This window comes from Leptonychotes weddellii, chromosome 13 (assembly GCF_054177405.1).
Source record: "Leptonychotes weddellii isolate Sample4059 chromosome 13, ASM5417740v2, whole genome shotgun sequence".
Taxonomy (NCBI): Eukaryota; Metazoa; Chordata; class Mammalia; order Carnivora; family Phocidae; genus Leptonychotes; species Leptonychotes weddellii.
The window spans coordinates 11,794,293-11,808,632 of NC_138381.1; the positions used below are offsets into that span (position 1 = coordinate 11,794,293).

Genomic DNA, 14,340 nt, shown 5'->3' on the forward strand with positions numbered 1-14,340 from the left:
TATACCCTCTAGGTCCATCCACATTGTTGCAAATGGTAAGATCTCATCCTTTTTATGGCTGAGTAATATTCCTATCTGTCTGTCTGTCTGTCTATCTATCTCTCTATCTAGGTATAGAGATATATATCACATCTTCTTTATCCATTAATCTACTGAGGGACATATGGGTTGCTTCCACATCTTGGCCACTGTAAATAATGGTGTAATAACCACAGGTGTACATATGTATTTTCAAATTAGTGTTTTTTCATTTCCTTTGGATAAATACCCAGTAGTGGAATTACTGGATCATATTGATAATTCTGTTTTTAATTTTTTGAAGAACCTCCATTATCTTTCCACAGTGGCTGCACCAATTTGCCTTACCACCAACAGTGCATGAGAAATATTCAATAGCAGCAATTATTACTTTGGATTAGGAGGAACTTTTCCTTGCATGTCTTACAAAAGATGTCCAGCTTTAAGGCTGACCATTCTCAGTATTCATATATCACACAAATCTTGTAGAAAAATAGGGTTGCACTCACCATGTGTTTCATTTTCAATCCATTTATGAATTTTATATCTGGTATCTTCTACATCATTTGTGAAGTCAACTCGTTCCACTTTGGCATTGTATAATTTTTCAGCACACTCAATATAGTTCTATAAATATAAATAATTACAGTTCTATAAGTAATACACAGTTTTTATAGTCACAAGTCACCATCAACTAAGCATATAACAACTCTGTTTTTGAACTTGTCTCTTCATTTTCGCCATCTTACTCAAGGACTCATTCCTCACTCAAAGATGAGGAAGTATGGCTAGAAATATGAAGTATGGCTGGATGGGTTGCTGGAGAACCTGAAACTGAATTTGCACAGCAAGCACACTATTTGAACCTAAGTTTATCTGAAGTGGATTAGGGGAGGCTAACAGGGATTACGGCTAAAGCCCACTCCCTTGGCTTGACCACTGCTTTCTCACCATAAATACTTCAACAGTGTCCTCGCTCATCTCCCTTGCTTGTGTCATCCCCTTCCTACTGAAAGCATTAAGAAGGCTTCCAGGCTACTTCTTGTACTTAAGATAAAGCTCAAGCCCCTGGACCTGGCCTGCATTTGAAAGAAAAAAAAGAAAGAAGTCAAGTTGAAGAAGATGAGCAGAAAAGGCGAGCCCTCCAAGTAGTAGTACCCTCAGAGAAGTAAGAGGATCTTTGAACACTCAGGAGACCAGCAGCAATTTGTGATGACTGAAGCATGTAGTGAAAGGGGGAAATGGAGGACATGAGCCAGGACAGAGGAAGAGCATGAGTGCCTTGTTTCCCTTGACAAGGAGCTTTCATTTTATTTTAGGGAGTGTTATTAAAAGGATTTAAACAGGGGAGTAATATAATTAAATGTGCATTTCATAAAGGGGACTCTGAAATCAGCATAGAAAAGAAAACTGACTGGAAATAGAGGGACTTGTTAAAATGTCCGTATAGTTTATCCTGAGGGATATAAAGAGGTCCTGAACTGAGGCACTGGAAGTTTCCAGGGCCATGGGGAGGACAAAACGAACTTTAGAGATACACTAAGAAGGTAGAACTAGCTCTTTCTTACCCCCTAGCCTTCCATTTCCTTCTTGAACAATTCAGACTCAAAGCCATCATGAGGGGCAAATCTAGGTAGGTATACATCTCAGTGTGGGGAGGACCAGCGTGGCAGAGCTGGATGGTAGAGCCCCATCACGGTGAGGAGCAATTCAACACAAAGTATTAGTGGCCGAAGGACACAAAGAACACATTGCCTTGTCAGGGAAGCCCAGCTCTGGAATTCAAGTGGAGGCAGAATCCAGAGGCATCCCTGAGGAGGGGTGGCCTCAGGCAGATGTTAGTGTGAGGTAGGCATCCTTGTGGGGTGTCAAAGCCCAAAAAAGCGAGAGGAATATCTCTGTGGTGGGCAGACCACCATGGGGTGTGGGGGACTAAGTGGAGGGAAGAGGTATACTCATGGAGAAGCAGCCTAGCATGGAGGGGCAGATCTGTCATGGGATGAAGAAGGTGTTTTCACACTGGGAGGGGCAACAGCATCAGTGATGGGAAATGGGTTACATAGAGGGTGATTGGCCAAACAAGTAAATATGTAAGAGTAATGGCAGCCAGGTTTCTCACTATTGCAGAAGGGAGTTAAACACAGAAAGAGAGAAAACAAAACAAAAGAAATGAACCCTGTGGTGTTTGATGGAAATTGTAGATATCAGTAGGAACTCGTGGGTTTCACCAAATTTAGGTAAAAAGATGAACATTGATTCAATATACGCATGTATTTTCCTAAAAAGGAACTAAGGCTCCTGGAGAAATGACTGATTCTAGGGCTGAGGCAGGAAAAGAAGATGCGATTGGAACATCTCATGGTGCCAGAAAGAAAGTGCTCAATGAGGGGGGCATGTCAAACAAATGCAGATGCCAAGAGAAGCGATAATTTGAGCATGAAAATAATATGATGGATTATAACCCTTTGGCGGAAACAGGACACCATATTGTTATAAATAAACAATATTACCATAAATAAACAAATATGTTTTATCAAGAATGAGATATTTACACAGCCTGAAAGCAGTTCCTCACAAAATACTTAACAACAAAGGGAAGAAGAGTAACTTCACAACAGAGAAACCCAGCAGACATCCTTGTAATCACGTGACCAAAGATGGCAGGATGAGCAATGGGATAAATCAAAATCCTCCTAGTGTGCCACAGGGATAACGCAATGAAAAATAAACACCCGGATGTTTCCCTCAAATCTGGTGCAAGTGTTAGCTAATGCTATGGTGATAATCCTTGCATAATATATAAGTGTATCAAATCAACATGTTGTACACCTTAAACTTATACTATATTACATATCCAACATATTTCAGTAAAGCTGGGAGAAAATAGGACTCTAATCATGAAGACACATCAAACAAACCCACACTGAAGGGCATTCTAAAATATAACTGGTCTAAAACTGGACACTGTGAATAATTATCAGTGTCAAGATCATGAAAATCAAGACAGACTATGAAATGTTCCAAATTGAAGGAGACTAAAAGTGAGTCAACAGAATATAATGCATGATTCTGAACTAAGTCCTTTGCTATGAGGGATGATGTTGGGCTGATTGGTGAAACTCAAAAGGATCTGAAGATGAGCTGAAGTAATGCACACTGTTAACTTCCTGATCTTGATGGTTGTATCATCACTATGTAGAAGAATGTCATTGTTTGTAGGAATTACATGGGAGTATCCAAATATGATAAAACATCTCAAATGGTTCAGGGGGAAAGTGTTCTTTCTACAATACTTGGAATTTCTATGTGAGTTTGAAATTATTTCAAAATAACTTTTCTTTGAAAGTAGAAGGAAAATCTATTAGGTCTTCTTCACTGATGGACTGTGAATCTCCGGGAAAGGGAGATGTCAAAGTTGATCAAAATACCTGGTAGGTCATTCACTGAAAGAGAACCCAGGGGAAAGAGAATGTGTGGGGACAGGAGAGATGGTGTGTTGAAGAACCTGTGGTTGCCCACCCGAGGACTGGCAGTAAGTAGGCAGGCAGAGAGATGAGCATGACACTGAGGGTGGGGAATGACTCATCACACAACCACAGAGAGCTGTAGAGGTATGGAGGACAACATCAAGGAACTATAAACTTTCTAAGTAGATCATCTCTCCTTGGGTGAGACAGTAGGCTCAAAGTGGAAGAGGCCGGAGGGCGGAACCCTAAAGAACACCAGTATTTCAGAGATGAATGGAGGAATAAAGATAAACAAAGGAAACTGAAATGAAGGAGAAGGTAGAAAACCAGAAGAACTCAATGCCATAGAAACCATGAGAGGAGAAAGTTTCAGGGAGCCCCAGTAGTGTTGAATACTAAAGAGGCAGGTAAGACCCAAACTGCAAAGTGCCCATAGCTTGGTGTCCACTGGAAGCCATTAGTCACCTTGGTAGGAGCAGCTTCAGGAGAGCGTGGAAGGTAGAAGCTAGTTTGCAATAGATGGAGCAGTGAGAGAGGGTGGAAAAGTGGATTCTGCCTATACATATCACTCTTTGAAGAGGCTTGATTTTTCAAGTTTAGACTGTCAGAGTGAGAAACACAGAAATGGGAAGAGAATCATGGGGTAACTTTACAAAAAAAGGAGAGAAAAATTTAGAAGGTATGTATCTGGAACACATTTATATGCGATGAAGAAGAAGACAGTAGAGTGACAGAAGTACAGGAAAAATAGTGACGGAGATATCACCAAGAAACTGGGGGCAGGGGAGGGGGTGAGGTGGCAAGAAGAAAAGGAGGAATTATCCATTAAACAAAGTGTTGCCTCTGAAATTGAAGGGAAAAGGGAAAGGGAGCCGGGTGTAAGTTGGGATATGGATCCGCCCTGATGGTGTCTATTTTCTTTGTCAAGTAGAAGACAAGTGGAGATGGGAATTTATTGCTTAAGTAAGAAAAGGCATTATTCTGAGGCAGATGTGCTTTTACCTATAGAAGAGAAGCTGGAACATAAGACAACTCAAGTGCAGTTTTTTTCTCTATACACAATTCGTTCTATGAACTTATATAATGTATTCATCTTTAAGAGACACACTGTTGCTTTGTCACTTGAAAATTCTTCCATTAATTCTAAGAAGATCAAATGGCCTATCCAGAACTAAAATATTCATCCTATGTATATTACAACATGTATTTCCGTTTCAGTATTAAAGTAAGTTCTTATTTAAAAAAGGAGAAGTTTGAAAGTTGAAAGCGCTTGTGCCAAGTATGGAAATTCTATTTTTGAGGTGAACAGGACAAACAGGTGTAAAATTTAGGACTAAGTCCCAGCGTTTGGTCTTGGCAGCGTGGAGAGCAGTAGGCGTGCAGGCGGGCCCTTCCCCTGGCCAGCCACCCCAGGAGCCGAGAGCAGCAGTTCTGAGGAGCAGAGGGGTGTCACCCTGAGGTCTCGGTCTATCCCAGATGACCCAGACATCCACCCACCCACCCCACCAAAGGCAGAGGCTAACGCCCTGTTACTGTCGGGATTCTGATGACCAGGGGAAGCAGGATGTGCACTGAAGAAAACCCAGAGACATTTCCACTAAATCCCATGGCTTCCAGTCCTCACCCGGGCTCCCACAGCACTGGGCCCTTCTCCTGCTCTAGGACCAACTAGACAAATCTAAGGCAGCAGAGACCTAGAGCTCCTGGCACAGACCTAGTTGAAACTGATGGTGGCAATAAGGGGTTGCTGGGAAATTGAGAGAAGCAGAAGAACTTTCAGTAACTGATGTGAGGAACGAAAGAAATCACTGTGAGCACCCAGCTGACGGCTGGACAGCATGGAGGACACCTAGTGGGGCTCGGAGCCCGTGGTGTCATGGTGGTGACCAGGCACAAGTGTCGCCTAGTGGCCGAAGCACAGCTGCTGAGGGAAGTCATGGGACCGATCTGGGTGGGGTTTTGCTGGGGGAAAGGGAGAGCTGATAAGTTGAGAGACGATGGAGAGAAGGAAAAATTGCATAACTCGATGCAGTTGAAGAACAGGTAGAGTGGGGCTGAAATAATGAAAGAACGAGAAGCACGGAATGACGAGGCCACTGACGGGGCAAGTCCAGTCATACATTTCAGGAGTGGAACAGTTCTGGGCGTTGATGAGTTTCAGGGTGTGGCTTGGGCATTGTTACTGTAATGGTACAGGAACAGAGGAGACTGTAAGGAGGGAAGCTGAGCTCACAGATGGCTGTCACAGGGACACTGAAGTCACCCTAAATGGTGGCAGAGCTTGGGGCAATAGGGACTGACATTCACAGAGGTCTGACCAAGACAGATGGAGCACAGATTCAGGAGGAGGGCGGAGAAGGTATCAGAGATGGCGGCTGGGTCTTCTATATACTTTTTGTAAAGACAAGTTATACATTATTATTATCTTCATCAATTCAAATAGACTCATCCATATTCAAATATGAGTAAAAAACTGTTACACAACAAAATGTAGAAAATTTGGAGAGGATCTATCTTTGTACTGATCTGACAACTGAAAGTCAACAACAGTTACACTTTTAATCAAAAGTAGTTTTTAGAATAACTAACTGTGTTTGTAAATGTTTGGGAGGAAAAAAATAGCAGTGTCTACTTTCCATGTTGGTGATCAGATCTCACCTTGCCTGTGCTGGGTGCATACACTGAGCGCCAGATAAAGGAACATGGAAATGTGCTATAAATAGTAACATGATAGACACATCAACTTCCGGGTTAAAAGGGTTAGCAGTCCCTCAGGGAGTCCACAGTATGTGTGGGAAAAGACACAAAATGTGGAGTTGAACATACAAGGTGGCCCCTGGAAAGCTTGTGTAGGACTCTTTTGGAAAGGTTAAAAAAACAAAGTGGCCTAATGCTTCATACTTGGCAGGCTGCCAAAGGGCTTGGGCGCGGTGTTGGAAGGGGCAAAGAATCTGTGTGGGTGACAGAGGAGACAATAATGGTTGGGTGGAACACAGACAGCTGACAAAGATGCAAGTGGAGATTAGTCCAGAGATGTCAGGGAAGCAAAGCTTTATGGTTGTCTGACAAGTGGAGAATTACAAGGGAGAACAAACATGCCCAGAAAATCATGGCCACTGCACTAACCAGCGTCCAGCTGTCACAGAGACAGTGGGCTCTAAAGCATTGGTTGAGCCCAGGAGCATATAAGGTGCAGTCTGGGTCTCACTGGTCTTTGGGTGAGCAGGAAGCCATGGTGAATGAACTGAGAACACAGACAGTGCACAGGAACATGAAAACTTCACCCGCTGACCTCGAGGGAACCAGTCCCCCGCCTTCTGTTCAGCCTGAGCTGTCCCTCTGCCAGTGGCTGGCCGTATCTGCCTATGTCCCCTACAAGGGGCTCTTCTGTAAGTGGCCTTCACCGCAAAATTACTGTTGGCAGAAGAGATGAAAGGGTGTGGCTGAGAACAGAGAAGGTGAACTCAGCCCTGGGGATCCACAACGATCCCAGGAGACACAAAGCTTAGGGGAAAAGTGGGGAGACTTTTTCCTCTGCTGCCCACGGACAATCCTAAATGAGCAGTCTTCTCCTCCTGCCCCATTACAGCCCCGCACCACTGCCAGAGGACACGGTCTCCTCTGCTTTGCAGCCTCTCAGTCTGGGGACCCTGAATGCGGGGATCACTCAGCTCAAGTAAAGCTGTATTCTAGAAACAGATGAAATTCTGGAGACATCTGGCAACACAATTAGCAGCTATAAGAAAAACGAATCACCGTTGTATCGCTCCGTAGAAAAGATACAAGCCTTTTTGCAGATGATGGATTGAACAAGACTAGGGTCCAGAGTGGAAATAACCTGTGACAGGGGAGGCCACACTTACCCTATGAAGATCAAACACTTTTTCTGCAAAAAGACCATTGGCAATGTGGAGTTCGTAATCCCTATGCGATGTGTTTATATCAGAGAGAACTCTTTTCAGTTGAGACTGAAGTCCTGGCTGTTATTAAAAAGATTTATAAAAATGTATTACAAGACTGCAAATATATCCACACTCTTATTTACACATGAAATAAAACATGTATATTATACCATGAAAGAACTGGAAAATAATGATGCTAGTAAAAACAGCAATGCCCCCTCTATTTACAATTTCTTGCCCTTTCTCATAATAGTATCTGTGATCAAAGTTAATTACAAATTTTACTAAAATAATTAACCTTAGAATAAAATCATTAACAGCAGATAATGAATATGCCTCACGTGTATACTAAATAATTCATTTTACCAATATAAGTTGGCTGTGAATATCAAAGGATAAAAGCAAAACATTTAGTTCCAAACTATCTTGCCAAAATCTGGCCAACGCACAAGTAAAATATTGGTACATTAATAATTAACAAGGAAATTATCAAAAATTGTCCTTGAGATGCCACAAGATGGAAATCTGAGTGAGACATATTCCTTTGCTTTGAAAGGATAGTAAGCATAATTAAATACATCGGTGCGATAGTAATTTCTCTAAATTTAGTCTCACACTCCCTTTCCTTAAAAAAATGTGCTGTCTTTACCTGAGCCTGAGAAGAGTTTCCCCATCCTGAGGCTGGGTTGAAGTGAAGCATCTGCAAACAGGGAGCAAGGAAATCAGTTAGCAGGTCCTGCTTGACAGGAAGGGACCCCATGAAATAAAGGAAGGAAGAGACTTCATTGTTAGTGGTTGTGTTTGTGTGTGTGTGGTAGCTCACAGGGCAGCCATGACCGGTGCAGTCCCACTACTGACTTGGTTAGAACACGATTATTCACTGGGAAAAGCACCCCAAGCTGGCAGAGTGAATAAATGAGAAATCTTATTTACCCACATGGCGGGCGAGATTAAGGCTAATTATGCAGGCACCAAGACATAAAAGAGAGACGTAGTTACTGAATATCTAGGAAATCCTAAATGTGAAGCTAAATTGGGACTTGAGAGATGTGATTTAAGATCCTGCGATTATTTGAAACAAACAAAAAAAGATCCTACGATTATTTGAAATTAAGTAGTTTTAGGCTTTTCCTTTTCCAGTGTGGCTCTCATAATCCCATTATTCTAATAATTGCTATTCTGCCCAAGCTTTAATTTTCTATTGCACTTTATCCGAATTCCCCCAGGCCCTTATGTCCATGGGATCTGAAATGCAAAATGGCTTCTGTACTAGGAAGTAATAAAGGGTACTACGCATATGATAATCATTTATGCAGCTGTCTGGAGCAAAATGAATGTGCACTGTCGGAGACAGGCAAGATTTTCCGTAGAAAGATGTAGGTTTTCTTTAAGCGGTCTTATATGGGGGCGCCTGGGTAGCTCGGATGGTTAAGCATCTGCCTTTGACTTGGGTTATGATCCCAGGGTCCTGGGATGGAGACCCAGGTCAGACTCCCTGCTCAGCATGGAGTCTGCTTCTCCCACTCCCTCTGCCGGCCACTCCCCCTGCTTGTGCACTCTCTGTCTTTCTCTCAAATGAATAAATAAAATCTTTAAAAAAGGGGGGTGTCATGTGAGCTATATCTGAACCATATCCTTGGTGGGAGGCAGAAGTAGGGAGAAGGGGTAAGGGACCACTCTGACACTGGGTAAAGGAATTATGGATGGGAATCTAATTAAGTCAATATTGTTATCAGTGTGTCTGTGGGGGCTTTCAACTTCAAGACTTCAGACCCCTAATTAATAGCACCATCTTATTGGCTAGGAGGAAATGGAAGAGCTCAGTAAGCTATATGAAAACGTATGAAGGCTGTGAGTGTCATTATTAATCTTAATAGGTCACAGAGAATTGGAACCTACCTCAGTTTCTACATCCTCTTAATCTGAAATAATAATTAACATGAGATGGAGTAAGAGATAAGACAAAGACAACAAGGCAAACTTGATATACAAATTAGCAGTCAATTTAAAATTCACAGGTGGGGTCTCTGCAAGACAACATGCTTGGCACCCTGGATGTCATCCTGAGCCTCGAGCTCGATGCCACAGTGGAGCATGAAAAATATCAGGCTCCTTTCTCATTTTGCCTTGGCATTGGATAGACTGGTATTTGGGAATATATGGAGGTACCAGAAACATAAAATATCATGGTACAATGTCAGGACTCAAAAATGCTAATGTCCTTTCTGAACTAACTCTTATGGAACTGAGGCAATATTATAAAAAGTATATGAATCCCCAGAAGTCATTCTTGTTAACTTTTTGAAATAGCTTTAACAAGCATAAACATTTAACATCATTCTTTGATCATTTCTAATTTTACTCTACTGTGATAATAATCTGGTTGTCTCTTCTGACATTCCTAATTGGCTTTTAGTAAACTGGACTGGTAAATATTGAGGTGATGCATATATATTTTTATATTTTCAAAAATTCTAAGATACTACACATTCAACAAAACTACCATGACTAAAGATGAATAATGATACTAGTAAATATTCAAATGTAATAGGTATTAAATAAAATATCAAAGGGCATATTTATCACAATCCAAAATGCCGGCAGTCCTGTGTTCTCATATCCCCTGACTGACCCTATGTCTGACTGACCCTATGTAGGAAAATCACAATTTCTTTTTATTGTTCACAACTTTTAACATAGTCAGATAATGGCAAACAAGGAAAATCATGGGTCAACACAATGTAAGAAATTTTAGGATCTTTGGATTGAAGGTAAAAAAAAAAAAGATTATGAATCATTGCATCTCAATGGCCTTCTACCTGTGTATTCACGCCAAATTATAAAACTATTATGTTTTCTCACAGTGTGGTAGAATAAGTAACATATTACAATGATTATTTTTTGAAATATTTTTGGTAAAACCCAATTATTTTAGAAAATTCAAATTTATATAACTTTTAAATAACACTGTAATATAAAGACATGATTTAAGATAAAAATTTATACATACTTTATTTCAATGAAATGCTATGTGAGAGAAAACAGAAGAGTAGGTAGCTCAAAGAAAAGAAAAATACATTTTAAAAAGCACTGTATTAGTGTGAGCAGAGGTATTTCTGTCTGTTGCCAAACTCCTATTTACCAGAAGGATCACCAAATCATTTTCCATAAGCTGTAAAACAAAATCCAGGAGGTCACTAATTTGGGGGGGGGGGAAGGTTTCTAGATCTTTGTTTTGCTTGGTTTTGTTTTATATACAAGGGCCTGAAGCTGATTTTTAAGATGTGGAGTTAGGAGACGTAGTTTGGAGAAGAACTTTGAACACTTCCTTGTGGCTATCTGTTTCTGGCCAGGAAGATGTGGATATGCGTTTCTTGAAATACACATTACATCTCCCAACTGGGAGACCCTGCAAATACATGGGAGGTGATGCTCCCCTCGGTGTGGGAAGCAGTCCTCCCCCTCCCTGGCTGCCGTGATGGGCCCCCGAAGCTCTCTGCTGCAGAGCCACTGGACAATCTTGCAGTGACACCCTCCCTTGAAGGGAAAGGGGGCTTCGACTGCACTATATACCAGTATCCAGGAATGAACATTGAAGGATGAACTGATGGCTTCTTAATTAAGAGAGTTATTAAGTACTGGATTTGGAAAAAAAAATCTGTTTTTATCGAACATGATGGAATGAAAGCCTAAACTCAGTATTGCTTATTTAGCCCCCTGAAATAACACAGCCCTATTGAGACAATCCCTGGGCAACAGGAAGGTCAAAGGAGAAAAAGTAAGCAACTCAGGGCGGAGCTACGATTCCTTTAAAACAAAAGAGGAGCAACCCGCCCCGCCCTTTACCAAATACCACTTTTGCCTGGGGCCTTTGTAGCAAGCAGTGTTCCTGCCCTAGCTCTAGCACCTTATCATTTTGATAAGGACCTTATTTTCTTTTTACCAGCTTATTACTTGAAATAATATAGCCTATGTTTGGTGTCTCAAGGCTGTGACACATTGTCCAAGTGTTTCAGTCTTAAAAAATAAATAAGGTTTAGTTTTTCCTCCAAAAATAAAATAAAATAAAAACATATTAAAATAAGAAAGTACAGTAATATTAGAGCTAAATGAAAAAATATGAACCTGAACACAGGACCTTATAAATAAATATGCTTTTCTGCGCTTTCACTCAAATGGCAAGCAGCTGATATGTCACTTTAACTCTACTGAACCTCACACATACCGATTCTGGATTTCAATGCTATTACCTAGTAAAGGAACCAGGGTTTCCCTGAGAGTGGGTGACCTGACCTGTCTTGAGCCAAGAAAATTCAGGACAGGCCCAGAACATCGTGTTGTCAGCAAAGATTTAGAGTCATCTGAAAGCATTGTTTAAAAATGACAAGTTTAAAGAGACTTCTACTGGCCCAACTGTGACCATCTGAACATCAAAAACAAGAATGACCACTGGTCCATGGCAATGCTTGAGAGAGACAGAATGATGCCATAAATTACAACTAAATTGATTGAGGCTTGATTTCTCTAAGATATACATATGTGACCCAGAGTGTCAAGTGCTGGGTATTGCAAGGAGAAACTAACTGGGACAGAGTTTGGGGACGGGAGGGGGAAGGCTAACAATTAATTCCCAGAAGGTATATTGCAGATGACTAAATATTTGTACAGATGAATTATATGAATGTTTCTGTGTCTACAGTTGCATTTTTTTTCCCTCTTGCCTGTTTCTTATAGGTTATAATAGCAAGAAGTATAAAAAGTAACTCAGCAAAGGCACTGATTCCAGCAGTGACAAAGAGCAGACCCCAGTAAGACAGGCTCTCTGAATCCACTGTGACCCACCTCCCATGAGTTGTTGACCGGGGCTACCAGGCTGCTGGTGGGGCAAGCAGACCTCAGGAAATTAATCAGGCAATAGCCTGGGAATGTTCCTAACCTGAAATCATGCAATAACAAGTGACTGTGTCTTCTGTTGTGTTAAAGGCGTGGGGTTTTGTCATAGGGTGGAGCCTACACATCTTTGTCTATCATATGCCACAGGAACAACTTTTAAGCTATTTGTTAAGTGGATACCACCAAATCAACCCCCATAGTTTATAGGTGAGGATACTGAGGCCCACATGGATGAACTAATTTTCCTAAATCAGAATTTGGATTTGATTTCCTAACTCCCAGACCAGTGTTCTGTTTCCATGACACCACGTTGCTTTACTTGGTTCTAAAACATTATGTACTTATAATAACGAAGGAATACATTTTTATTAGTTGCTAAGTTTTTCTCCCCCAAAGTCTTTATATTTTTTTATCAAAATACTAACTTTAAAATAACTGAGGCTTTGCAATAATGTACTTTGGGCTGCATTTCAGTTTGGTGGCTTTAAGGCAAACAGTTCTCAACTATGGGTTGATTCTGCTTCCTGGGGGGTATCTGGCAATATTTGCAGACATTTTTGACTGTCATTACTGGACAGAGGTACAGTAATGGAATCTAGTGGGGAAAAGCCAGGGATGCTGCTAAACCTTCTACAATGCACAGAAAAGCCCCCTCACAACAAAGAACTATCTGGCTCAAAATGTCAGTAGGGCCAAGATTTAGAAACCCTGATTTAGAAGATCACCCTGAGTTTGATTCGTAGTGCTGCCACTTACTAGCTAAGATGGCATGGGAACACACAAGATCAGGGTAAGTGCCTACTCGGTGCTATCGCGAGCGGCCAGTGAGATACGCATAAGGCTCATCCCAGAGGCAGACACTGATGAAGTTGTCAGCAGTTAGTTGCTATCATCTCATTAAAAGTGCCCAATGCTCTGTGGTTGTGAATCACTCCAGCTCTTGGGAAAATGGCATTCTGAGACTCTGTGGTTATTCCCTAGAAACAAATATTCACTGAGCTATCCAGAGTGAGAAACGAATTGTCCTAGCTTAAATTATCAGCACAATCTTCAACAAGTGCTTAGTTGTGAAGTGTTACAATGCAGACAATCTTCCGCTAGCTCTCATTTATGAATAAAATAATGGGGGGATCCAGGGGGCAGAAAGGGATGACAAAGACCTCCACAGGCAGCCTGGACCTGGGATCTCACCTGCTACTGAGCTACTACAGTTCCGCGACTGTGTCACTTCCCTGCACAGCCTGGTTCAGGGTAGTATACAAGGGTGAGTTAAAAAGTACTTTCTACATGTGTTGGTGACAATGTGATAACCATTCAGGTAGGCTGCTATTATCTGGAATGCACTATTATGTCATTGGTGCCCACGTCACTTGTGTTTAAAGTGGGACTTCATTGGTATCTTGCTCTTCTTCTTTCTCATCTACTTCTACTCAGGCGGTGGTTCCCAAGCTTTAGTGCGCACGTGGAGAGTTTATTAAACCACAGATTGCTGGGTTCCATCCCCATAGGTTTCTAATTAGTACGTCTCAGCTGGGGCCCAAGCATTTGCATTTCGAACAAGCTCTCCAGGTGATGCTGATGCTGCTGGTCTAGGAAACACATTTTGAGAACCACTGTACTAAGGAAAAGAATCAAAGTGGCAGTTCTGAGAATATTCCTTCTGTCTCTCACCCCAAAAACAAGTGCTACAATCAGTGTGTCTTCTTCACACCCAGAGAGGGACTCACTGAGATGTTTTCATTTACATGGGACCATTGCAGTAGAATATGCTCTTGTAGGAAACAATTTGCCCCGATTAATCGCAGAAACCATGGGTGGTGGCGCAACCGAGACTGACCTTATCAATCTGAGACACACCGTCACCTTGGGCACCCAAACGGACCAGGGCCAGGGCAGTGAAGATGCTCAGAGAAGAAAAGAACACATTTTCACTCCCTTGATTGTTATCCAACTCTCTGAACAGATCGAAGCAAAACTCTGCATTTGCTGCAGCAAGGGAGGCCATTGTGGAATGGAGTGCCGCCTAGAGGACAAAGAGAAATGGAATGAGTTCCAAGTAT

At 41.7% G+C, this 14,340-nt stretch overlaps 1 protein-coding gene across 1 annotated transcript in view; it reads right to left on the bottom strand.

Annotated features, from left to right (window-relative positions):
• The window catches only part of SERPINB7 (serpin family B member 7), a 55,901-nt gene that overhangs the window by 8,806 nt on the left and 32,755 nt on the right, over positions 1-14,340 (bottom strand). Inside the window, exons 2-5 of the mRNA XM_081800939.1 lie at positions 14,118-14,303; positions 8,037-8,087; positions 7,349-7,465; positions 528-645 (exon numbers count right to left, since the gene is read on the bottom strand). Coding sequence (XP_081657065.1) covers positions 528-645; positions 7,349-7,465; positions 8,037-8,087; positions 14,118-14,285 — 454 coding nt within the window. The 5' untranslated portion in view covers positions 14,286-14,303. The remainder of the gene's footprint in view (positions 1-527; positions 646-7,348; positions 7,466-8,036; positions 8,088-14,117; positions 14,304-14,340) is intronic.